At 43.0% G+C, this 26972-nt stretch overlaps 2 protein-coding genes across 12 annotated transcripts in view; one reads left to right on the top strand and one right to left on the bottom strand.

Annotated features, from left to right (window-relative positions):
• On the bottom strand, positions 1–26910 carry pax3b (paired box 3b). Of its 11 annotated transcripts, none has more exons than XM_034605426.1 (9): positions 26467–26905; positions 25654–25889; positions 25268–25394; positions 24806–24949; positions 11353–11552; positions 10623–10788; positions 9808–10016; positions 6596–6875; positions 1–1652 (listed from the first exon to the last, which is right to left on the bottom strand). In XM_034605426.1, the coding sequence occupies exons 1-9, from the start codon at positions 26549–26551 to the stop codon at positions 1618–1620; spliced, it is 1482 nt and encodes a 493-aa protein (XP_034461317.1). In that variant the 5' UTR covers positions 26552–26905; the 3' UTR covers positions 1–1617. The 11 variants fall into 11 exon arrangements, with proteins under 11 accessions (XP_034461317.1, XP_034461321.1, XP_034461324.1 ...); XM_034605430.1 differs by having other exon boundaries at positions 25340–25397; XM_034605433.1 differs by having other exon boundaries at positions 6591–6875; positions 25340–25397.
• The window catches only part of sgpp2 (sphingosine-1-phosphate phosphatase 2), a 39109-nt gene continuing 24340 nt past the window's right edge, over positions 12204–26972 (top strand). The window contains exon 1 of the mRNA XM_034605435.1: positions 12204–12222. The gene's annotated coding sequence lies outside the window, so the exon portion shown is untranslated. The remainder of the gene's footprint in view (positions 12223–26972) is intronic.

Here is a 26972-nt window from a genome sequence, read left to right on the forward strand (position 1 = left end):
TATTTTCAGAATTTTGATTTTATTATAAATAGTAGAGATAATGCGCTTGTACACATGACATATGTCACATCGCTTTGTCAAATAATACAAAAAATATATCAAAGAAATGAAAGGGCTGCTTCACTCTAACATAGACAAAACAAGAGCGCTCGTGAAGGCACTTGATGAATTAAGTTTGTTTGTCACTTGTACAACGTGGAGAACGACACTGCTGACACACAATACGTCTGTGATGATAAATATGTCCACAATGCATCAGAACACTCTTTTTTTACATCCAACTTTTTTTCAAAATGGAAACAAAAAAGGTCCAGAGCAACACAAAACATTTAAAAAATACTTTTTTGGCTTTGTCATTCCTGGTCATTTTCTGTTTACATAGCTATTCCCTCAATTTGCTCTTTTCCTCATGACGCTTAAGTCCTCACAAATGTGGTCCCCTCGGTGTACAATTACAGCAACATTAACAATGTTTCCTATTTGTTTTGGACCCAAGAGCCTCCCAAGGCACATGTGTTGTTCCAGAGTTACAAACTAGATCCAGAGTAACCGTTTCGTAAGACATTTTTTGTTTGACTGTTTTAATGGTGAGGTTGACTCTGAGATACATGATATTGCACGTCTAGTCAGCTGGGAGAGTGGCCGTCTTTAGTCTAAACTCTCTCCGTCTCTCAAGTGTCTCTCGGTCGTGACTTGTGACCTGGGGGCTTTTTCTTACCAGGAGAGGATCTTTAAAGGGTTTTCTTTCTCTTTTTTTTCAACCCTTGTGATCGATCTTGCCTATCCCCCACCCACGCCTTTACAGCCACTTCTCCGCCACCGCCCTCCACTGCTCTCTCATCTGTCACTTTCCCTAAAGTCACCTCCTGACCTTCTCCGAGCTCCGCTCTAAAAACTACAAAAGGCCCAGGATTCCTCGTCTCACCGTCCGAAACATCAATGAGACAGAAGGACAGAGAGGAGAGAGAGAGAGGGAGACAGCGGGGGAGGGAGGGGGTTAGGAGGAATGTTTGAATGAACTCTATCTCTGCAGTACAGATGTGGTGTACATTAGAGTTTCAGATACAATAAAACCCACAGATTTGTTTTTTTGTTTTCTTTCTCTCTGGAATTCATCTCCATGAGTGGGATGCAGAGATCTCAAATAAATGCAATAAAATCAACAAAGCCCTTTTCTTTTCGCCCTTCAGCAGATACAATTCAGGGATTAAGTCGGAGATACGTGGAATTTCATATGAACTCATGTGGCCCTAAGATATGTAAACATGTTCCTTCGAGCGTCGGCAGTCTGTGACGATAGATTTAGGTTTGCTGTCCTTACAAAGACCCCTGCAGTCCACAGATGGAGTTTGGTCGCTGTCGATGGTCCCTGACATCTCTGCTGCTCATCGACTATACTGATGCAGCAAAGTTCACAGTCAATCAACAGTTTTTGGTCTGATATTCCATCTTGTGGTCCCTTCTTTGCTTTTTTTTCTTTGTCCATTTCTCCACCGGGAATTAATCATGCAAAGTCCAACAGTGGAGAACATAGTCTTGGTAAATGGCAGTAAAAAGTTTGGTCCAGATTTTTTCACGGCTTCCATGGCTGTACACACAAATGTCCGAAGCTTCTGATCAGGTGATTTCAGGCCTCAGATAAGGAAGGGCACCTGTAAAAACAAAGGATGAAAAACTTGTTAAATTATTACCAGTGAAGGGTTTTTTAAAATAAGGAATGATGGAGGGATGATAAAAGAGATATATGGCTGTAATAAATTCTGTGCATGTGTTTTAGCGTGCCATTCCACGGACATATGGCTATTGTTAGCATAGCATGTGCTAACAGTGGTTTGGGGTGTAAGGTCAATGGAGGGAGACGTGAGAACAGAACTGTGAAGACGCTCAAAGTAAATAAAAGTTTAAATCTGCATTAAGGCAGAGATAATACAAACTGGAAGAATATGTTATCCTGTTAATGCTGTAGAATAGAGTACATGTATCATATTCTATGTAGACTACTTTATATACAGTAGATCCTGCATTATATCACAACCAGTGGCTGGCAGTGAATGTTCAATCAACTCATAGCGCCACCTGCTGTTGTGGAGGTGGATATTTGTAAGAAGATCCTCAGCACAATCACATCGGAAAGACACGTGATATTATGTGTCTTTTTCGTACGTGTAAAAGCTGCTGTATTTGTTTGTGAAGCACAATGCATTTATTTTCATTTGTTCTTTGTTTGTATTTGTGTTTGTAAGTGGATCGTAGGACATTTGCATGTTTGTGTGCTTTCACAAGACCAGAATCTGACAGAGACAATGTAACGCAGGCAAGTTTTGCGGAAAGCGAGCTTAAAGCTAAGAGGCTGAAACCTCATTCGGGAGGATAATTTGTGAAGGAGTTCCTCCTATGCGAAGCTGCATAAACCAAACAAAGTACTGAGTATTACTGATGTGGCACAAGATACTGAAAAAACCTAAGCGACATTGGGAGATATTTCCAATTTTCTCTTTGGCCTGTGATGAAACAAAAGACATATCCAGACCTGCCCATCTAACCATTTTTGTATGTGGGGACCGGGTGACTGCCGAGTCTGATACAAAGGAGGTGTTTCTGTCTTTGCAGGCCATGCATGCATTTCCCTACTCTGCAAAAGAGTAACATCTGAGCATGTTGAATTCGCAAAACTCCTTCAGGCATTTGACGAGAGGATTCAGGACATGAAAAGTAAATAAAAGGAACTGAATATATTTGTAAAGCTGTTTAAGGTGGAACCAGTTGATGTGCCTGACAACAAACATTAAGAAATCATTGAGCTGTAAAGCAACAACAAACCCAAAACTACAATAAACTTCCTCTGCTCGAGTTCCTGGGGATTTTCACATTTTGAGGAGACATACACTGACATTTGCATCTCTCTGAGCAGCTCTTTATGAAATTGACTCTTGCGGTTTAAGGATGTTATTCAAATTAAAAAGGCCCTTGAAAGGAAAGAGCTTCCTCAGCTCTGGTTTATGACCTGTTATATAATCCTTTCCCAAACAATTAAGGGGCAAAATGTGTAAATTTCACTCAGAAACAAACTTTATTGTGTCTTTTGGAAAACACATAAGCTGAACTAGAATTACCACACTGTGGTTGTATGCCTCAGCCAACCAGTGCAGTTTCCGTGTACATATTTCAGATTCATATAAGGTCACTGTGACCTTTGACCTTTGACCACTGAAACGTAATCACTTTATCTAGAAACCTTAGTCCAAGTGACAACTGATTAAATGTGGAAGAAATTCCCTTAAGCAGTCTTGAGATATCAAAAACATGTTCCTGAGGCCACCGTGTCCTTGACCTTTGACCACCAAAATCTAATCAGTGAGTCCAGGTGAATTGTACTAGATGTAATGAAATCTCCTATTGGCAGTCCAAATATATCACATTCACAGGGATGTGAGGTCACTGTGACCTTGACCTTTGATTTTTGGTTCTCAAAATGAAATCCAAGTTCAAGTGAATGTTTTTACCAAATGTGAAAGAAATCCCTCAAGGCTTTCCGGAGATATCACATTCACAAGGCAAAAAACGTTGGGCCACTGTTTGTTCCACATGTAATGAAATTTCCTTTGGGCATTCCTGACATATTGAGTTCAAAACAACTCAAGGTCATGTGACTTTTTGACCTTTGACCACAAAAATGTAATCCTGTCATCTTTGAACATAGGTTAATTTTTGTAAAAAATTTGAAGACATCTCCTCAAGAAATCAAGTGAGTTAATCCTTGAGTCTAAGTGAAGGTTTTTGCCAAATGGAAAGGATTCCTTCACGGCTGCCAGAGTCATCACCTTCACAAGGCAAAAACGTGCTTTGTGGGGTCACCGTGACCTTGACCTTTTACTACCAAAATCTACTTAGTTCATCCTTGAGTCCAAGTAAATATTTGTACCAAATTTGAAGAAAAGCTACAAAAATCCATGTTCTTCTGAGACCAGTTATTAGGTTTATGTTCTGATGCACAATAAGTGATGTGTTCTATGTTCCTGCTTTCTGGAGCTGGAATTGCCAGCATGGCTGAACAGGTAAAAAAAACATCAGAAAGAAAGACCCTGTGGTATTGGCTACACTGACTAACAGGTGACTCGTCTCCTTCGCAGCACAGACATTACCTAAAAAACTGCAAATAAGTGTTTTATTCATTAACATTAGTGATTTCTATGAGGCCGTCCAGTTAAAGCTACATGACATCAAAATCTGCAGCAGTGTGGACCAGTTTCTTACTCTGCACTGAAACCTGGAGCAGCAGCGCTGCTTCCCCAGCTGACCTCAGTCCTAGCACCTGTTTCTAATAGCTGCCCTGCCACAGGCTATTAGGATCCGTCCACCCCCAGAAAGGACCTTTCCTCTGCTGCTCCACAGCCAACAGCACACCAGCTATCCAGTCGCACTGATTAATCACATCAAGATGGACTGCTCAGTCTTGTACCGCTGTGGAGGTGTACGCTGAGTGCATGTGCTGTCCCGGTGGCTGCCTTTCAGCCTTTGCGTGTACATGCACAATGCCACATGCTAGTTGGTTTTCATGTGTGTCACTCTAATTCTTTTTTTCTGTCCACTTTGAGATATTTGACCGAGATATTTCATTAGACATTTGCTGCTCTCGGATATTAAGTTAGATATTCACTTGATACCTGCCGCCCCACAGAGCTACACGCTGCCAGACTCACTGGACCGTTTCCAAGCTCTTTGAAGGCCCGCTTGTCTCGAGGTTGCCACAAGGTCAGTGGATGAGCCTGATTGGTCAACCCCCTGCAGACCAAAATTGGAAACGGTGGCCACTGTAATCACGCCGGGCCAGAGAACGATGTTGCTTCCAAAGTTAGACAGAGATTTGTTTGAAGTTGATTTTAACCCTTAAAGTAACAGTAATGTAAAGTGAAAAGAGCCTCTCACTGCTGGACAGCAAAGTATTCTCTGAGGGCAAACAGTCTGAGGAGGGCGATCAGACACCACTGCAGCTACACGTTACCCTGATGGGAGCTGACTCGACAGTATACCTGACCGCAGAGTTCAGTATCAGCATCGGCCCCACTGCTTCAGAGGTGGAATCAGATCTGCCCAATTAACCCCAACACTTGAGACTGCATGATTGGACCTGGACAAATGTTGGCTCTGTTTAACAAGTTGTACTGCAGCTACCTATGTTGCATGTACAGCTGCTTTTTACCTCCAGTCATTGGAAGCTAGAGATTTGAGGTTAAAGGGTCGTGGACTGCTACACTAACAGAGTGCCCGATAATCATATACTAGATTGGTTGATTTGGTTCAGACCTCCTCGTCTCACTGTCACATAGTAAGAAAATACAATCTATGTGATATAATTCGTTTTAAATATTTGCCTGCCTCAGGGTTTTACATGGCCTCGCGACTCCCCCACTGAGTCAGTTTATAATGCAGAGGGACAGTAGTGGTAGGGCAACAAGGGCATGGGAGATTGTGTTGTGCAGCACATGCATAGGAAGTTTGGGCAAACAGTCGTGTTAGCCAGAAATACCAACTATCAGAATATTTTACCTGCTGGTTTAAGAAACAATAATAGTTATCTAACCTTTAAAGGTTCAGTGTGTTGAATTTAATGATATCTACTGGTGAAGTTGCATGTTGCAGCTGAATACCCCTCACCTCACCCTCCCCTTCCAAACATGACAGAGAACCTGTGGTAGCCTTCACTTGTCATAAAAACTCAAAAGGTGTTTAGTTTGTCCAGTTTGGGCTACTGTAAAAAACATGGCAGCCTCCGTAGAGAGGACCCGCTCCTGATGTAAATATAAAGTATTTAAATATAAAGGACACATTCAAGGGTAAAGAAATCAACAATTCATCACTAGGATTATTTTATATTGAATTTCTGCCTATAGATCCCTTTCACCTAAATCTTGTACACTGGACCTTTAAATACAAACTTAAGATGTGGTTATAAAGTGTAATCATTCCACTGTATCTTAAGTAATTAAGTTTACATCTGTATCTGTAGGTTTGTATTGTATCGCAGTGTTGCACTGATATATAACTTGATTGTTATAATGTATTTCGATCCTGGGTTATTGGCTTGTTTTTATTGGGTGTAGTGTTTTAATCATGTTTTTTTGGGTGGTTAGTTTGGATGGTATTTATAATTCACAGGAATTATCCTTAGATATTTGGAATTATATAAAGATAGGTTGTTTTATTTAATTTCAGGTTGCCTTGTAAAAACTGGCAAGGGTCAACAGATGAAAATGAACTTATACAGTAAACTGTGTCGCATTTACAGTACTTGATTAATGAGCAATCTCCATATCAAAAAAATAAACAAATTAAACTCTTTTACTGAAAATAGGTGAAAGGCCACAATAAAAGCAGATTGGTTTGCACAAGCAAAATGTTAAGATTTTTAAATTCCTGACGGTCATAGATCTTTAGAAAAAAAATCATGTGGCTTTGTGGTTTTTTTGGGTCATATTATCTCTAAGCCCTGTGACTCTCAAAAATACAAGGTATGTTGCAGTTAAATTTGCTAATGCAAGTGTCCAGGTGTAGAGGTAAAAGGTGAGAATAAAAAGGTGAAGTCTATTGACCTTACTTTGTCCGTACTGGCCATACTGGTAGGACGCGACGTGGTCGACAGTGTAGCCCGGTGAGCTGTAGGAGGGGGGGCAATAGGACTGGGAGCTGGGCAGGGAGGGCAGAGCGGACATGGACGGAACGCTGGTCAGACCCTCCAGGCCCTTGATGTGGTCCATGCGCTGGCTGCAGCTGGCGGCCATGCCGGCAGGGGGCTCGAGGCCGCCCGTCAGAGGTGAGATGCCGTAGTCACTTTGGGGCTGATGTGGCACGCCGCCTGGGTTCAGCAGACCCATCACCTGACGAGAGAAGGAGGAAGGGAAAGAAGAAATTAAATTGTTGTTGTGTTTTTTTTGCTGTTTAGGTATAAGTCAACTTGTGCTGAAAATGAGCAGACGACAATGGAATGGTCACCTTCCATTAATTTGCTCCATCATCAAAATTATAAGATACAGGGTAAATTTCACCAACACAATGTGGACGTTTGGTAACTACAGTGATTGTCCCCAACCCCAACACCAGGCTGTAAATAAGGACAACATTTTCTTTACAGATAAGACTAGAGAGATAGAGCACCACATGTGGAAGACGTGTTTTCTATTGTGTTTGTAGTTTCCGACAAGGACTTATCATATATTAAATCTGTCACTTTTAGCGAAAACAAACACTGAAGTGTGTATCAGACAGCAAGACAAACACGCACTCAGACACACATAGGAAATCCCTCAGTCGCAGACATCAAAAGGCTCCCAGCGAGCCTGTCCCAGACAGAGATAGCACCAGAGAGGAAGAATTAAGCAATTTGTCTCAGATCCACTGCTCCACTTATTCTACAATTCCTTTTTGACACTGCTCCAAAAACCCATGGCACGAGATAACAGCTTATCTCCGACAGAGATATGTCGACATAGATAACATGAGAGAAAAAGGTTTGTGTGAGCTCTGGTCTGGTTCAGCCCCGGAATAGGTTTGCAGTTTGAGAAATCTGTTAGCTCTTGACCTGGTCTTTATTAGCGACCAGATAATCGAATTTGGGTGAATATTCCTCAACCAGAAGAGAATGGAAACAGCCGTGGGGCAAAGCGTTTCAAGTGGTTTCAAAACAGACGCAATACCACCAACCCCCCCCTCTTCAACGCTCACTGAATGTACCTATCGCTCATCAAAGTGCTCAGCAGAAACCATTAATAAGGAATTGAAACTGGCTTTATTACTTATGAGAGTAACTCTAACATAACCTGCCACCTCAATATGTATCATATCCCACCTCCTTCCCAACAGAGCAAAGGCCTCAAGGCTCCTCCATTTGTACTAATAAGAAGCAGGTACGCTGCTCTTTGGATCCTCTCGACCCTCTAAGTGACATATTATTCTACATCCACATACACACATGGTCCTGCTTAAATCATTTCCCAAGTAGGGGAGGTGAATGGAGGAGTCTGTGTTGATTTGGGAGAGGGAGCTGTGTTTCCTCCCATGCCAAGTAACATTTTCCTAAAAAATTAACCTGCATTTGGAGGTTTCGGTCTAAAGCGAGAGAGAGCGGGGATAACACGAGGCTGAAACACGCCACGAGTAGCAAGTCCGTTAACTGACAACGGACTGGAGTTGGGTGACTTTTGTGTTGTTGCTCTTTAACCTCTTCTACCCATCATCCCTCTGTCTCTCCTATGCCTCTCCCTGCCTCATGAGATGGCTCCATCAAGGGTGTTTCATAGTGGAGCGCTGCCGTTGCCAGCGGCCTAAATCAGAGCGTCCAGGAGTTAGCAGGGAATGTCGGGACCAGAAGAGGGGGGGGGGCAACATCTAAGGCAGGACATTCCTTCTCCGGCATATGAAATATATACAAATAAATTAGAACCTCTGTTTTCACATGGAGGAATGTTGAGGCAAACATTTTAAGAATTCAATCAAGAGAAGCTTCCCTCGGGGTTGAGTGGGATGGACTGTGTATACATTTAGTGTTATATGTTATATGCATGACGCAGTATATCACTGTGTGATCGAAAACAAGTAGGATGGTTATCCTTTGAACCAAAGCAAAAGCATGACAAGAGGTTTGGTGAGATCCACTGATAACACACACTTTTTCCCCAAACTCACACAACCAAGGATTACAAAATTAAAAGCTAGTATGAACAAATATTTCCCTTAGTACCTCATATCTCTACTTTATTTCAAATAATTAAAAAATACAGTAATCAATCTTCCAATCTAAACAGAGGGTTGAAGCGGACTTAGCCATGCTGCTCAACCATGTCATGTAATATTTGTGTAAAAGATGTTGCAAAATCCTTAACTGATCCTTAAAATGTCATGGAGTTGATCAATTATCTACACTGCGAGTGTGTGTCTGTAATTGTGTGAACCTGCGAGCATGTGTGTATCCGCGCAAGTGTGACTGTCCGACCGTGGCAGGCTGAAATCTCATTTTCTGCCTGTTAGGATCTCTAACTCGTCTGTCTCCTCTGCGCTACCCTCTGTCTAGGTGCGGAGACCTTGGGACTTCATGCCGAGATAATTGTCTGTAATTGTCTTTTCACTTCTCATTTGTCACAAGCTCAATTGTCCTCCGTCCTTCTAGAGTCATCTAGAGTGAGTGAAGCCGTCCTCCACTTCTGCCGAGGAGCGTGTGACTGAAGAGTGGACAGAGTTTGTGGTGTAAAGTAGGCGAGTCAATGAATCCGTGAGCAATAAGTGTGTTTATGTATGTTCTCTACACCGAGGAGAAACATTATTTAAACACGTGTTTAAAATCTTAAAGCTGATATATTATGAAGTTGTGTGACTGATGAGATAAATCTTGCATACATCAAACGGCTTCATTCTTTGAAATCATTTCCAAATTCTCTCCAGCTCTGGTGTGGCATGTCAAACTGTCCTATAGTCTCCAGAGACATGTTCAGTCAAACACAGATCTTTTCCTGCCTAATCGGTGCTCTGACAAACTTAAATCCTTTGACTCAAATTAACTTTGTGTTTTTTCAATATCAATTGAATATAAGTTGTCAATTAAAATATACCTTTTTAAGGATTAAGCTTTTTAAGACTATTTGTAAATTTGATAAAATCCCAGTCTCAACAGACTTCTTCTTAAAATTTGCGAAGGAAAAGATTCTTAATCTCAACACAAAATTATTTTTATTTAATTATTGGAGCATATACTTTATGAGCTAAATCCCCATTTGATTTGTGACTTAAAAAACCTCAAACACACATATGTAGCCTCACCTGTGGAGAAAGGCCATTTCCTAAGCTGGGGTTCATGGGATTGGCCGGTCCTCCAGGGCCCACATAGCTGTCGGAGTAGCCTGAGAAGGAGTGGCGTCCAGAGGCGAGGCAGTAGGCAGAGCCTCCGTCACCCTGTCCTCCGGGTCCAGAGGCCTGGTGGCCCGAGGAGGGAGGCAGAGGCTGGGGCCGATGCACCGTGCTGGGCGGCTCTGACACAAACAAAGGCATCATGGGTAAAATTAGAACGCTTTCAAGGTTCGTCAGTTGAAAGTTGGAAAAGAGTGTTCTACATTATATTTATGTCAAAGAATGACTCAAAATTTACAATTTTAAGAAATAATGGTAATGTAATAAAAAAAATGACTTGGGTCAAAATATTATTTGTGTAATTTAAATATATTAATTTCAGGGAAGAAATTCAAAAAGTGCAAACGTGTAAAAATGTTTATTTAAAATAATAAAAGAGACTTAGAGCTTCACTCTGTAACATGCTTACATTCACAGGTTCAACGCAATTAACTGAAACTGACACTAAAACCTGACAATGAAAAAAAACTGGAAATTTGTGTCCATCCAATTGAACTTGTTTGTCTGGGGTATTTTTTTTTATACCAAAATTCAAATTTGGAACATTTTTGAAAAGTAACAGTATAAAATAAAAAATGCATCGTCAACAAGCTATGAACAAAGCTTTGTTTCAATTTCTCTCCACAAACTCATAAAGAGAAATATGATTTATATAAACAATTGTTTATGTGAACCCTCAACAACGATAATAACATTAACAATATTAATGAACTGAGTCTGAGCCCTACCTTGTGCTATAGATGAGGGGGGGTAGGGGCTGTCAGAGAGCTGGTAGGGAGGGATACTGGACATGGCTGAAGGCGGGAAACCCCCTGGGATCAGGTGATTAAATGCCATCAGTTGATTGGCTCCTGCCTGCTTCCTCCATCTTGCCCGCCTGTTGCTGAACCACACCTAGAAAACATGATAATGATGATGTTTGATCAGTGTGTGTTAAGTGATTCTCGTTGGACTATACACACACACACACACACACACACACACAGGAAGATTGACTACTAAGTTCTCTCACAGTTCTATCTGGGTGTGAGGCTGAAGACAGTGATGTGCGAAAAGGTTGTGTGTGTGTTAGTGTGTGTGTATTGTGTGTCATGGCTGGTTGCACTGAGTGTGTGAGTGACATGCCGTGTCCATATGGTATGGAGCTCATGCTGGGCTTGCTTACACTTCCCATATGGAGCCTGTGGAGGAGAATTTACTGGACTCTAGATCAGAAAAAGGAAAAGTCCCAACTGGGCCCCTGGGAGCAGAGGATGAGAGGTATGTGTGTGTGTCTGTGTGTGTGTTATTTTTATGATTTAACTTTTCATGGTTCTCTTTGTGGTTAAGGTAATAATCACGACCCTTGATCTTATCAAAATGATCTTGTGTTCAACAAGCGTCAGCATGAGTTCTTGTAAATCTGACATTGTGTCAGACTGTGACACCGACAGTCTTCATGTAGGTGTCCTCTCGTACCTGCACCCTGGCCTCTGTGAGTTTGGCCCTCTGGGCGAGCTCCTCCCTGGTGTAGATGTCGGGGTAGTGTGTCCTCTCGAAGGCCCTCTCCAGCTCCTCCAGCTGCTCTGCGGTGAAGGTGGTCCGACTGCGCCGCTGCTTCCTCTTTAGTGGCAGATCGGGCTCCGACTCCACGTCCGAACCCTCATCTGAGTGACTCGCTGTTACAACGCGGGAGAAAGAAAAAGACAGACAGGGTCCGGATAAGTTTTCCTCCTGATGTCACATGTTTCATTTGGTAAAAGTTGACGCTGTCCATCTCTCAAATGATGAAGGTTGCTTTCAAAAACTATTTGAGTATTTCCAATCAACATCTTCAGTAGTGTCACTGACCTTTGGAATCAAGTTAAAGAGATAAGAGACCAATGCTATAAACCCAAATCTGGTCTTAAGTGTAAATTAACAAGGAGACAAGGAGGCATCATATTGAGTAATCAGCATAATTGTGAAATGTCAGCTGATTTGTTTTGTTTTGACCTAACCCTCTTACGGAAAGGGGCTTTTTTTCCCTTTCTTCACACACACACACACACACACACACACACACACACACACACACACACACACACACACACACACACACACACACACACACACACACACACACCCGGGCACCATCAGTCTTCCTCATGGTCTTGTAGCCAAACAGACCTCCATTCAGGAGGAATATTCCAAGCCTAAGGAATAATCCCACTGGACAAGATTCCCAAGGCACCACAGGAGGACTGGTGGACTAAAAGCCACACAAAAGGCTAATTTGGATCCAGGGGCCATTCTTTGAGTGACTGTGTGTGTGTGTGTGTGTGTGTGTGTGTGTGTGTGTGTGTGTGTGTGTGTGTGTGTGTGTGTGTGTGTGTGTGTGTGTGTGTGTGTGTGTGTGTGTGTGTGTTTGTGTGTGTATCTTTGGATACAAAATCTCATCTTTGAACAATTATGACCATTTTACTCAATTGTTAGCTATTTGATTGATGATTAATTTGTAAAATGTAAGAAAACAGCAGAAAAGGAACATCAGATTCAAGTTAGAGTTCAATCCCCTAACTCATTAAATTTCCAATTACATTAAACTGAGAAATAACTGCAAATCCTCACATTTGAGAAGCTGTAACACGACATTTAGACATTATAAAAATTGCTGTTGATTGACTTTCTGTTGATTGACTATTTTATTAAGCACCTAATCTTCCAGCACCAGCTGAATCAATACCTTGAATTTAAGAAATATAACAATATATACTTCTGACTCTTCATCAAGTGTGATCTTCAGCCTCACTGAACCTCGGTGATGTCATGGGCCCTGACAGCTTTTGTATTCTTACTTTTCATCTCTGTCTCGGATCAGTATTAATACTATTGTGCTCTATGTTCTATAAACCAGCAGTTCGGTTTTTAACTCACTACTTCAAACACTCCATTGGCTCCCTTCTAAGTTCACCAAGGCCAAAGCGCCCCACTTTTTGTGTTACACTTAATTAATTCCCCCTCAGCATTGGGGAAGTTTTGTGTGCAACACTGTATTAGTTCCCCCTCAGAAGCAACAATAAAATACAAGAGAATCCAAATAGCTCAGGGCCCCTCATGTGAAACTGATCCTCTCTCCCCCTTCAGCGATTTTCTCCTCGCAACACATAGCAGTGGGAGTCAACTTAACATGCATTAGGAGCAAATTGGTAAAGAAACATTCAAGCATGAGGAAGGCAAAAAGTAAAATATTTTCAAAGGGGGGAGCGAGATAAATGGAGATGTTGCCTTAAGCCTTTGTTGAATATCTTGCAATTTTGCACACATAGATTGCGAGCTCTTAAGCAACCTGTGTGTGGGTTTAGAATTTAAGACACACCACAAAACGCAAAATGACCATAGAGGTTTTGATTTTCATTTTCATCAGCTGATTTTGGAACTTTGTACAAACTGTTTCCTCATCACTGGTGAAAAAACATGCAGTGACAAAACCAATCAGCCTTTGTGGGCGACAACACTCAAATAACAAACGTTTTATTTGGCTCATGTTTCAGAAGGTGAAAAGGAATTTGGGGTGTGGAGTGTAGGGCTTTGGAGTTTTGGACAGGATGGCTGAAAAACAAGAGATGAGGCCTTTCGGAGCCCCCCCCCCCCCCCCCCCCCCAGTTCCTGCATAGAGGAGGGCTGCGAGGAATGCTTACTCTCTCCCCCTGCGACTTTAGCAGCATGCACGTTCCTCAGCATTTCACAGGGATTTGGGCCCTGGGAAAGCTGAAGCGGCCGGCAAAATCCTTAATCACTTTGGAATTACCTATTGGTTATGACTGCTACCGGGGCTTCCAGAACTTTTCAAAAGAAGCGACAGAGTGGCACCTACGAAGTCTCGGGAGTCTGGTCGTGATAAAATCCTGAATCAGATCCTTTATGGAGGAATCAAGTGGGCTCATTTGTTTCACTCCACTTCGCTACATCTCTTGATGTTGAGATACAACAAGATAAGATGATGGAATGAAACGATAACAATGTCTGTGGGGAGGCTCGGTCAATGCAACATGATTATTTCAAGACTGCAAATCATGTGGCGGACATCTAAAACATAAGGTGATAAAAAAAGTGGCTACCAGCGTTCAGAAAACAGGGGAAGCCGTCCGACTTTGCACATTTTCTCCTCTAACACTATCAACTCGTTACTTTTCCCAACAAACACACTTTTTGCACTTTGTCACACCACCCTCCTTAAACAAGCACCACCCTCTCCTCCCTCCTCCTGCCTCACCCGCTCTTTGTCTCCCCATCCCTCTCTTTTCCACCCATATTTCTCTCTCTGACTCTCGGCTCTTTGTTGCTCCACAGAGCTGAGGTCTTTGCCGGCGATTTCCACGCTCCATCTGTGGAATCCGTCATGGCTCCCTCGGCCCTTCACAGTGGAGGGCTGTCACCTGCCCCATGGGGGAGCCGAGGAGGGGGTGGGGGGCATAAAGAGGTTCTGCAGAGGGCTGAGAGGGGTGGGGGGTAGATGGGGGGCACAGCCGGGGGGCATTCTACCCCCTTCCTCCCCCCTCCCCCCAAAAAACCACCCCCTTCCTCCAGAGGGAACTGTAAGAGCACCTGAGGGGGTGGGAAGGGCAGTAGAGAGGGGCAACCGGGGCTGTTGTTGTGGATGTAAATGTACCCATGGGGATAGTCTGTCTGGGCATCTGTGTTTTTGTTGTTGTTGTTGGCGGAGGCGTAGTATAATCACAGTTTGTGCGCCCTTTATGCATGAACACTAGTTGAGGTGAAAGGGAAGTGCGTCCTTCACGATATATTCACTCTCTTCTTCACTTACTCTAAAACCTGTCTGTTTCTTTTCTTAATATTTCTATGACTTTTTAGCACCACATACCTGTTTGTAATATTCTGTAACAATCATTCTAGCAATCAGTCAGATAAGTTGTCATTTCAACTGAATATTTAGAATTTGTAGGTAAGCAAATAAGTATTTGCATTGCAAACATAACCTTTTATTTTTAATCTACTTTTTAATAATTTTGTTAAACACATTGAACATACTTCACAACCTAATAAGGATAGGATTCAACATGTTACATGTAATCTCCACACTAAATAAAACTTTCAGCGTGACTTTCCGATGGTAAAAATATTTCCTTTTGGTTATGGGTAACAGTTGTTCTGACACATTTAAAATTTGAAGTCACCAGAGCGACCTGCTGTTTTAGTGTGTCTGTTGAGGACATTGAAAAGCTTGGTTTGATTGGATTGCTGTAAGAACAAAAGCATATTAAAAAAAGAAAAGATAAAAGTTTTCTCAGTACTTTTATTGTGGTAAGGTAACCTCAACGACCGCTAACGACCCTAAAAGTTAAATACCTGCGACTCCCAGCAGTCAGTTAGAACTGAAGAATACTTTAGTTTTTTGTTTTACAAAAGAAAAAAAGTTTATTCCACTACCGTACACATCACATGTCTGATTAAACATCAACAACGTGGCAACGATAAAATATGATTCCATGCGGGGTGTTTTGGTGTCAGAGTTGTGTCAACAGAGAAGGCTGCCACCCAATTATTCCTGTGAAGTTAACTACTACACACAGCTTAGTTTAAGAGCTCATAAACATGCACAGACACACAGACACACAGACACACACAGACACACACAGACACACACACACACACACACACACACACACACACACACACACACACACACACACACACACACACACACACACACACACACACACACATACACACGCCCAAAGACCGCAGTCCTCCAAGCCCATGTGACCAAACTTGTCAGCCCTGAGGCATCTCCGCTGTAGCATCCATTAACTTGCTCACATGCCTCTAAGTGTGGTCAAGCACAAACACATGCACAACACTTTCCGAAATGATATTTGTGATGATGATACATAAAGTCAAATCAGCATCAGGTTATACTGTATATTACCTATCTTACTGAGACAAAGAATAGCAGGATTAGGAGGAGAGATGGGGGAGAAACCTTTCCCTTGCCTCCCGGATCTTTTTCAGCCTTGTAAACCTGTGGTTTCAGAGTGCCCCGTTTGCCGTCATCGCCTCGCTATCCCTAAGATCTGATCACATCGATTTGGCACCGCCAAATAGCCTTGGCCAATCAAATTATCCACTCTAACCCATATCGCTCCCTGCCTGTATATACATGCTATATCTTAAAACGCTGTATTTATAGCCCCCATAAACACTTGACTTCTCTCTGTATACTTTTGCTCCACCTCAGCTTAAAGTAGCGGGGGGCTGCAGACGTGGTCCCGGCTCTTGTCAGCTCATCGAAATATGAGAAAATATGAGCCTTAAAAGGGTAAAATTATCTAAGTACAAAAAGCAGCCTCTGCAAGATGGCCCGGGAGCGGAAAAGCATTAAGCCACAAAATAAGAGACGAGCAGTTGGTGGGGGTGGGTGGAAGCAGGGTAAGAGGAGAAAAGAAAACTGTTTAATTTAACCAAACTGAAGCCCTGAGAGGCACACAGTGCATGGGACTCCAAGCCAAAACAACCTCTCCGCAGCCAAGAAAGCCCAAAATGGCTCCCGCTGGGCAACGCCATCCCAGGGAAGAGAAAAACCAGGAGAAGGGTTCAGCTGAAGCAGACTGTTGGAAAGACTTTGGCATTGCTGATTTTTTTTTAATTCAAAGGGGGGGGGGGGGGGCGCAGTTGGATGGGGACACAAAGGCTTAAATATGTCCGCTGAGACAGTACATATTGAGAATGTATGCATGTGTGCGTGAGAGCCAGAGAGAGTGAGAGAAAGGGGATATGTCAAACTTGGATTTTGGGACTTGGGGGAATTAACTGACCATATGTGGACTATTTACACCCCTCTTCGGACATCCCAGTAACTCTTCTGAGGCTTTGGTTAATAGTGAGGGTAAATTGAGCCTCTGACACATTTGCCCCCTCCCCGCCCTCAGTCTCTCTCCACCTACCCCTCTCAAAAAACACAAAACAAAAGGCAGAGGAGACAAACGCAGCATTTATTTGGGCGGGCCGACCATGCTGCTCCTATTCAGGAGCCAGGGGACTAAGTGACTGGCCGACTGCATTAAACAGTATATAGAAGTCAAGGCAGGCAGATGCTGGGCCGAATAATGGCTTTACTGACAGCTTATGGACCCATCTGCGACTCTTTCTGGTGGGTTAAGAAAGAGAATGTGTGTGTGTGTGTTTGTGAGTGTGTGTGTCAAGTCAAACTCACTTGACTTGCTAAGAAGGAGTTTCAACCTTCACAGCTGTTCTGTAAATGAGTGTGCCAGAGTTATGTGTGTGTGTATATGTGTGTGTGTCTGTTAGAACGTGAGTGTAAAAATATAACAAACAAAAAAAACCGATGTGCGTTGCCACGTGTGAGCAAACTGTCGTTAATCACTGCCTTGTTATGGTGCAAAAAAAATGACATGACAAGTTGTAAATGTGAGGGGTGTCCGGGGGGGGAGTGGGAAATGAGTACCTGTCATTTAAAGCTAAATGTGTTTCTAACCCTGTTTCCTGTGCAGCGCCGGGGGACAGCGACCCGCTGCGGCCCTGTGACCCTGCACTTCTTTTTCTCTGTCTTTTTAAAGTGGAAAATGACGAGCTCAGCTCCAGTCAGTAGGGAACATGCTGAGATCCAACAAGGTGAGCTGTGAACAAGTTCACTGTCATTCTGAAGCTCTTTTTTTTTGACAGAGAGGAGGTTTGAGGACTTCATCCTCTCCCTGGCACTGTCAGGCTGCCTCTACGAACAACAGCAGCTATTAATCTGCCACAGTCCATATGCACACCACTGTGACGTACTACCCTTTGAATATTACAGTCACGCTCAAAGTTCCTGAACAGTGAAGAATTTGAACCGGTGCAATTTACCTTACACAATTTACAAAGATGCACACATAACAAGATTTAGTGGAACATTAAGAATAGCGGTAATGTTATGTATAATGCTGCATTCATTTTGAATGAGTGAGGAGTGATTTTACCTGAACCTTCAGATGGTAAACATGAATAAGGAACTGGTTTGGCAGTGAATCCCCACTGGAAGAAGGAAATACCTGTGATTGAATTCTACAGAGTGGTACATTCATTCAAAGAACCTGAGCAAAACTGATGACTCTCATCGCACACCGCATTTTACAGCTGACATTGTAAAACCCAAAGACCAATACAATTATGTGTACAACATTAATCTATGAGATGCCACCATTTCTGCGCCTGCTTGATGCTTTCCTGTCTGAGAGTGTGCACATCATGGCACGACTACGGCATCAACACACATTTAAAGCCTCTTTTCCCTTGTGCGACACAACGCCTTCTCGTCTAATTAGTTAACAAAGCTCTAAAAGAAAGTCAGGCCTCATCAGTCAGGTGATTGACAGCTGCCTGTCCCCCATCAGCAGCGTAGATGCTGCATTTACTGGCCTCTGGCTGGCCTCGGCAAACTTTGACACTCGACCCTAACCCCAAGTACACGCACACAATGACATACACAGACATTAAAAACAATCACGCTCCCCAACACACAAATGTACGAGAGGAAAAAAGCACCCACACCCACACTCACATTCTTTCTTACTTTCTCACAAACACACACAAACACACTCATGCACATTAAAAAACAACCTCTCTCCCCTCTTGCCCCCCCTCCCCCAGCTGTTGTGCATACTTGCAGCAGATAAAGAGGGGCCTTATTCTAAGGCGAGCCATTCTACTTGACCTTCGGCGGGCCTTTTCACTCTTTCACTCCCTTCAAACCGTCTTTGGGGCTCGCTCGCTCGCAGCTCAATGTGGCTAGTCCATCACGGGTGAAGGCTGGGGCGCTAGTTCGGGGTCTTGAAGGGGGGAATACCCCAAATACCCCCTGCCCCCTGCCCCCTCCAACCACCATACACACATGCACACACGCACACACAAGCACCCCCCTCCCCTCCCACTCAGAAATCACCCTGACTTCAAAGTTGGTGTGCATTCATTAATTGCCCTTTGAATTGATATCAGAGGGTCACAATAAGAGTGTGAAAGGAAAAAGAGGCTTTAATGAAGCATAGAGCAGCCATTCATTTGCAGATAACTATGTTTTCATGCTTGAATAGTCATCATGCATGGGCTTATTAGAAAAAAACTCACGGGAGAGGGAGGAGTGCGGGACGAGGCGAGAGGGACAGAGAGACGGAGAGAGCCCCAGGGTAGAGGAGAGTGATTTGGTGCTCACCACTTGGCCCTCGTGCCCCCCTTTGCCCTTGTGCCCAGGGACTCACTGAGTGATACATTCATTCTTTCAACGGACAGACAGAGCCCTCTTCACCAGACACTCAGTTTATAGGCCAGTAATAGCCAATAGCTATTATAGGGTCCATCGAGACCTTATTGGTTCCGTCTTTGTCACATTTGACGAGACAGATACAGCAACTGGCAAATTACTGAGGCTGCGACTAACAATTATTTTCATTCTCAGTCTATCTGCTGATTTTTGTCTTGATTATCTGGTTAATTTTTTGGTCTCTAGCATGCAAGAAAATGTAAAAAACATCCATAAATAAAATGTTCTAGTCCAAGGTGATGTCATCCGTCTTGTTCTGTCTGACCAAAACTGGAAAACCCAAAGACGATGACAGATAAAATCACCAAATCCTCATATTAGTGAGCCTGAAACAGAGGATGACCAAACTGATACTGAAATAGCTGACATGTACTTTTATGTCCATCAACTAATCAATGAATTAACTCATCACCTAAAGTTATGCTTTACGTGCTGAAATCATATTTTAAATGTTTTAGTCTGTGTGTTGGGGAGCATCTTCTGTGATTTTAATTTAATATGCAAAAACAGATACTTATACGCAATTGTAAAACATGTAAAATATCCCTTGCAATTTTTTTTATCTTGTAGAAATGGTTTTGTCAGTGAGCGGTCGAGCAAGTTGACGTTTCACTGATGTTCAGATCACAACTACAAACAGCTCAAGTACAAAGTGAAAAGTCAACCTCAGCTCAAATGCCTCTGCAAACACCAAACACACACTTCACCTTCTCTGCCTCCACCTCTGCTCCCTCGCTCCTCTCCCCTCAATCCTCTCTTTCCTCCTCTCATCTCCTCTTTCCTCCTCTCCTCTCCTCTCCTCTCCTCTCCTCTCCTACGTCATGGGCCTGGCACTCATCCAGTGTGTGCCCACATGTTGCATTTGCAGCACGCCATCCTTCACCCCAAGTGGCAGAGAGACCCAAAGTTCTTCATTCACTCGCATTATTTACACAAACAAAGTCCTGCTCCGTTTCTGCGACAAAGCCAACTAAATCTTTATGGCTCTTTCATGTATTGTCTGCTCACGGTTCCCTTTTGTCCCCCAGTCGTTGGCCTGGGCCGTGGATACAATGAGGCCGGGAGAATGGAGGCAGATTGAAGGAATGCACCTCAATAAACCTAATTATGACATGATGACTGCGCTCACCATGGTAGGGTTTTTTCAAAGATCCCGGGCTTATTCAATTAGCCCTTTCCAGGATCCCCTTTCACCAAATAAAGTTATCCCTTTGACTGTTTGTATTGCAGAGTGCATGGAATGTGTGTGTGTATGTGTGTGTACGTGTGTGTGTGTGAGTGTGAACGTGAGTGTGTGTGCATGCGTGTGTGTGTCGGCCCTCAACAAGGCTCCTCTGTATTATCTGGTTAATTTCACCTAACGAAGTATGGACCCTAAAAGATACACTGTGAAAATGTGGAGCATGGAGGAGGGAGAGGGGAGAGGCAGGAGGTGGGAGGGGGAGAGGGCAGGGACACTGTGACTGTTTTAATCATTAACTTTGTCTTCAGGGTTAATTACTATGACGCTGGGATTTTGGTACAGCTCTGCAACAGGCCTGGAGGGCTAACATTACTGCCAAATACATAAATATTTGATAGAAAATGGAGAAGAGAAGAAGAAGGGGTGGGGTATTTTTATGAGTATGGATTTTAACTCATATTTACTTATTGCACAGGGATTTGGGAGAAAATGTGGTTTGGTTTATATTTATATTTACAAAAAATAAGGCCTTGGATTACAACTGTATTAATACTTAAGTCATTCAATATTTATTATTAATAACATTCTGTGTTCACATGACTTTTTTTTACAATTCCAATTAACTCTCACCTCTGACCATGTAACTGCAAATATTAATGCACTAAAGCCACCATTCAAACAAGCTGCTACCAATCAGGGATAAGCAACAGGTCATAGAAAATCAGGGCAAATAAATGTTGGTTTGATATTGTCTTACAAATCGAATACAGAATCAAATTAAAGGTGTTATTTTGATAGTTTGGTGTGACATTTTTTTTGTTGACATGATAAATCGACTTAAAATGTCTTGTTTTGAAAAGTTACATGCCTTGTTCCAAAGCAGACAGTGAAAACTGCTCAAACTATTTCTATACCAATAATGACCAGACATGGGTTTTTTTATGGGCCTCACATATTGTAATTGTAACACAAATATATTGTTAATCAACCAGGCAGAAGGTTAATAAAGAACTTAATTAGAAACTTTGCGGAGCAGCACTGACTTTCCTTTGTGCGCTCCGGATGACGCAGCCCAGATATTAAACGAGTAGTGCGCCGCAGGCTGAGAGAAACAGAGAGGAAGAATAGGAAACAGAGGGAGAGGGGCGGTGTTGCTCTCCAGATGAAAGTGAGATGAAATAAAAGAGTCGATTTAATCTGCTTGAAGAGATTTGGGGGAGCAAGAGTTGGAGGAGGAGGAGCGGGAGGGGACGGCTGTTCGGAGCTGTGCGCAGCGCAGGACGGGTGGCCGGGGCCCCCATTGTGAAGCATGCGCTCCGGGCCAGACCGGGGCTCTCCGGGGAGAACATTGGTCCCTATTCACCGCAAACACTCTGTAATACACTCCCTCCGTCATTAGCTAAATGTGACATAGCACAATATCGACATCATTTAGAAGACATTATTAATGTCCGCGGGGGCACGGGCCGGCCCTCATCAAAGAATCGTGGCGCATGAGTTGGAGGCTGGAGATGGCATGGTGCTATTCGTCATCCACTTAGTCTCATTGACCAATTACAGTCTGAATATTATGACAAACACAGCCACCAAACTCAATCAAATGCCACTCATTCCAACTTTGTTGATTTTTCCATTTTATAGCGCTGGAGATAGAAAATTACGCACAGGTTTCTGACGTCAGGAAAACCAAATAAACACTGCAAATGAGCGTGTAACTTTGCAGTGTCACGTCTTATTATTATTATAAACTATTACACAAGTTTTATCTTATGTTGGCGACCTAAAATGTTTCTTATGGACTTATATGTTAGTTCTGTGTCATTTTGTACTCCCTTTTCTTAACAAACGCACGTGCGCACTCTCCATCACCCCGCCACACAGTTTGTTACTTTAAAAAATGGCACATCTTAAATCCGAGGTGAGCACTTTCATTGCGCAGCCTGCACAGCCGCGTGTGCGCAAGTTTGGGTTGCGAGCGCGCATCCCTCAGCGCTGCGTGAATGGATTTCAGAGGCCTCCATTGTCACCGTGAATGGCAGTCGCGTTCTTTGGGCGACCCCAAAAGGGGAACATTTTGTAGGTGAAAACGGCCATTTTCTGTGCTGCATGGACTGGCCCTCTTAACCGTGCCGTGCCGGACCGCTCCCTGAATAATTCATCCTTCATTGCGGCCCTCATAATGTGTTTTGTCGGGCTTTTCTGTGGCGGAGCTCTCCTCTGCCCTTCTCTCCCCTCCCCTCGGACTGAATTATAAACAGGTTGCCTTCTTCTTCTCCTTCTTCTTTTCGCGGCGGCCAAAGCTGTTTCCAAGCTGGCCTTTTGTCCGCGCGCAGCCCAAGCGTGAGCCCCAAATGGACTCACGCGCTTTTGTCTCCCAAGTTCATCCGTGAGCGTCCCGTTGTGCGCGCGAGGCGTGTCTTTGTCCGGAGATGGAAACCGTTGAACAAATGTTTGATCAACTCATCTGGGGGACATTTTGTCCTTTGTCTCTCCTGCGCTCTTTCACGGACGCAGAGATGGAGACAGTGTCACAGAGGAGCCTGGGACGCATGTTGACATTTCCCTGCTTAAACTCTTTTAAAAAGTGAAAGGAAAGCGGTGGAACACATTTGAATATTTCATTTGTGCGTGTGTTTATACTGTGGTGCCAGTGTTGGACACGCAGTGCTGTCTTATTAATTGGCCATGCAGCAAGTTTTAAACTATAAAACGTTTATTTTACTTTTCTAAATTTTCTTTCTAACATCTCCAGCCTGAACGGTCCCAACCTCCATCCCCTCCAGTGTTTTTCCCTGGAATTATTTGGCTGCCTGTCACACACCGACACTACGAGTTATTAAGAATAATGACGTTTTCTCGGGTAAAAAGTAAAAACATTTAAATTGGTTTAATCGACTAAAACGGTGTCGTTGTCAGTTTATTATCTGATGCCAAACTCTCTGATGAGGCCACAGCTTGTTCGTGTTTGTTTAAGAGAAGATGTATGTGCCCGTTGAGGAAGCTGTAATAATTTGGAAAGTACCAGCAGGACAGATTTCCACTCTAATGACGTAGGTTAAAAATGAGGAAATTACATTAAAACGGGCTAATTAGAGCTTTAATGTAGCTGCAGAGCGATGAGTCCACATCTCCACTTATAGCTACTGTCTGTGAGGAGAATATGTAATGTTATTATTCTCTGGCCTCTGACACCTCATACAGTTTACACCGAAAATAAAATAAAACGTTTTGCTTGCGCCTACACTGCAAAATTACCATATTTTTTTGTTGGCAAGAAAAATATTTGTTCTAAAATTTAAATATAAATGAAACAGTGACATTTGTTTCAAATCACATCAGAATGTATCATTATATTCCTCTTTGTTTAAATCCACTCGAAATATAATCTAAATTGCATTAAAGGCAACTTATCTAAGTCATTTAAAATAATTCCCCTTGGTTTCCGGATGCACAGGCTGAATGGGAGACCGAATAACGTGGCTTGTACAGGTGGTCGATGTTTTATAGTGCACACTGCCGTTTGAGACACTAATAAAAATCGATTTGTTGCATAAAAATAATGTCCAACCAACTGGCTCAGAGTAATGTGAACTATGTTTCTATAATTCATTAAGGCATTACACTTAAATATTAGAGGAAGCATTTACAACGCCTTATCTCTGCAATTTGCTTATTCGGGAGAATAATATAGCTTTTAAAATATATACGTGCATCCTTATGTCCACACTTAAAGTAACATGATTGTTCATCCAAACAGCTTTTACAAGACCGCTGAACACACACATCACACACACACACACACACACACACACACACACACACACACACACACACACACACACACACACACACTTTTCCCGCACATGCAGGGTCATCACCTGCTGTTTGATTTACGGTATGGCCTCATGGGAAAAGCATTAGCGGGAGAGATATGGTCGATAAAGAATTCCTAACAAAGGACGACACACACTCTCCACCCCCATCAAACAAGTTTACAGCACGCTAAAACTTCACATACTCCTGGTTTGTACTATCAAATAAAAGCTTCTCCACTTTAAACTCAGCTCAAAAGCATTCAACAGGTTGGAGGTGCGTTGTATTGATCCCTCCTGTTTCTGCAAAATGGGATTGTATTGCTCTATAATTTAATCCACTGGAAACCACACCAGCTGCAGATTATACATGGACAGAACGGCTGTTAAATTCTCACTTCACCGGTGCTTCCCACAGCACAGACACTTTAGCATTGGACACTAAATAAAAATCACATGGACTCGCTGAGAAGAGATCTGATCAAACAGGGCTCTAGCGTGTGTGTCTACACACTTTGAGGTCATGGGCATGAAAAGAAGAGAACTCCAGTTAGAGTTAACAGACAACTTTCTTTTTCTACTTCTACTTATTCAGCGTCAACAACGACCTGAAGAGTTTTCACTCACATCTGTCTCCCAGGATGCCTTCAATGCTGTGTTTGGCCCTGCGGTCGTGGTCCTCCAACTCCTTCCTCTCGATCTCATCCTCATCCTCCTCCTCATCGCCTTTAACCCCAAATTTACTCCGCATGATGCGACTGATTGAGCTCACTGTGAAAGTCAAAAAGTGGGCAAATGTGGTAAGAATGATATCAATATAAATATGTAATATCAATGATATCCACAAACTGACAGAACATTAAATATATAAACAATTAAAAACCTCAACAAATTGAAATACTGAAAGAAATTTGTCAGAATGTTTGAAGGGAAAGAAAGTTTTTCAGCACTTAAATGTTTTTTAAATGACTTGGTCTGATATTACTTTTATTTGAAGTATTAAGTCGTAAAATAATAATAATAATAATAATAATAATAATAATAATAATAATAATAATGTGAATATCCAGTCATTTCTGCCCTTTTTACCTGAAGGCACGTTGTTGCGGTCACATATCCCATCCTTCAGTAATTTATCCCGAATCTCCCAGCTAAACATACCCGGGTTTTCCCGCTTGTAATCTTCGATTCTCTTGTCCACGTCCGGTGTTGTTCCCTGCTTCAAGGGTCAGAAAAGTTACACTGTTTATTCACTTCGATGGGGCCCTTGGGGCACAATGCAAACAGAGTGTTATGACTAATTTCAACAGGTTGCTGTTATATATGTATCACTACACAGGGTTGTATTAAAAGGTGAATGAAAGTAAAATATAATAGGTAATAAAATATAGCCTCTGATGGTTTGAGGGTTAAAGCTTCATCATCCCTGGTCTACGGGAGCCTGTGCGGCTCTGCCCCGCTCTCGGGCTCTTTACCTTGGGTTTGCTGCCTCCTATGGCCCCGGGTCTGATGGAGCCCGTCTCCTGGTACCGACACAGGATTTTGGACACGCAGCCGTGGGAGACCCGGAGCTGCCGGGAGATGACGCACGGCCTGATGCCGTGGTGGGCCATCTCCACGATCTTATGTCGGATGTGGTTCGGCAGAGGCCTGCCATTGATGAACACTCCCCCGAGCTGGTTGACTCGGCCTTGACCCAGTGGGGTGGACACTATACATTTAAATCAAAATATAATAAGAGCGTCTCAATGTCTCCACTGTGATCCAGAAAGTTTCAACTGACATGCAAACATTCATATATATTGCATAAAATGGCTGACAATCAGTATTTTCTCATTAAAACTGTTTGAAATACATGTACAGTTGTAAAACTATCCCAGGGAAATTGTAAAATTATTTCTGACAATACAAAACATTTTGTTGATAGCATAATAATTGCAAACAGGCTGCAGAAAAGTTTGCTAAAAGTTGCTTGAACTACACTAAAATTGTTGTGAAAGAGAAAACAAAAGTATGGACAATGAGTTCATTATGAAACATGCAATAATAGTGAGTAGAATTATGACTAAATAATGAAATATGTCAGCTAAAGAGTCAAGTTAAGATTTTACTCTTGATAATTGCTATAAATTGCTATAAATCTATATATATAGAATATATATATACTAATAAAGCCTGTGTTTTTACGCAGTATGAGACTGGATGAAAAGTCTGTGGTAAAAAGTGATTCTCACTCCAGTGTCCTGTGTGCACCTCCAGCCGCTCCCCGTGGCAGTGTGATGCTTTACCTTCCAGTGGGAAGCCGCTGCGGGGGTAGTTCTGAGCCAGCGTGGGTCGCATCATCATGGATATTGACCCCGCCAACGCAGTCATACCTCCTCCACCACCCCTGCGAGGGTGTCCTCCTGACGGGGAGGCTGCTGCTCCAAGCACCGGCTCCTCAGCAGGAAGATAGGAACTCGCCTCGGCCCGTTGAGAAGTCTCCCTGCAGGTTAGCCTCGGTTAGCCTGGGTGAAGGTTCGCCGCAGCCGGGCTGCAGCCGAGCACCAGCGTCTCGGGACGGCCAGGAGTCCAGATGTGACGACGGTGGGAGAAAGGTTGGATTCCTGGACGTTTAGCAGATATCTGAGTGGTGTTAATATGAGGGTTAGTGGTGGTCGAGGCGCTGCAGGGACGAGGGGCTGTTGTTGTTGTTTGTTGACACCGGTTCAAATGAGGAGAAACAGTCACAAGCAGCTCGGCTCTTCTCTCTCCCCCAGTCAGCGCTCACGCCTCTGATTGGCTGCACGGATGG

This window comes from Hippoglossus hippoglossus, chromosome 13 (assembly GCF_009819705.1).
Source record: "Hippoglossus hippoglossus isolate fHipHip1 chromosome 13, fHipHip1.pri, whole genome shotgun sequence".
NCBI lineage: Eukaryota > Metazoa > Chordata > Actinopteri > Pleuronectiformes > Pleuronectidae > Hippoglossus > Hippoglossus hippoglossus.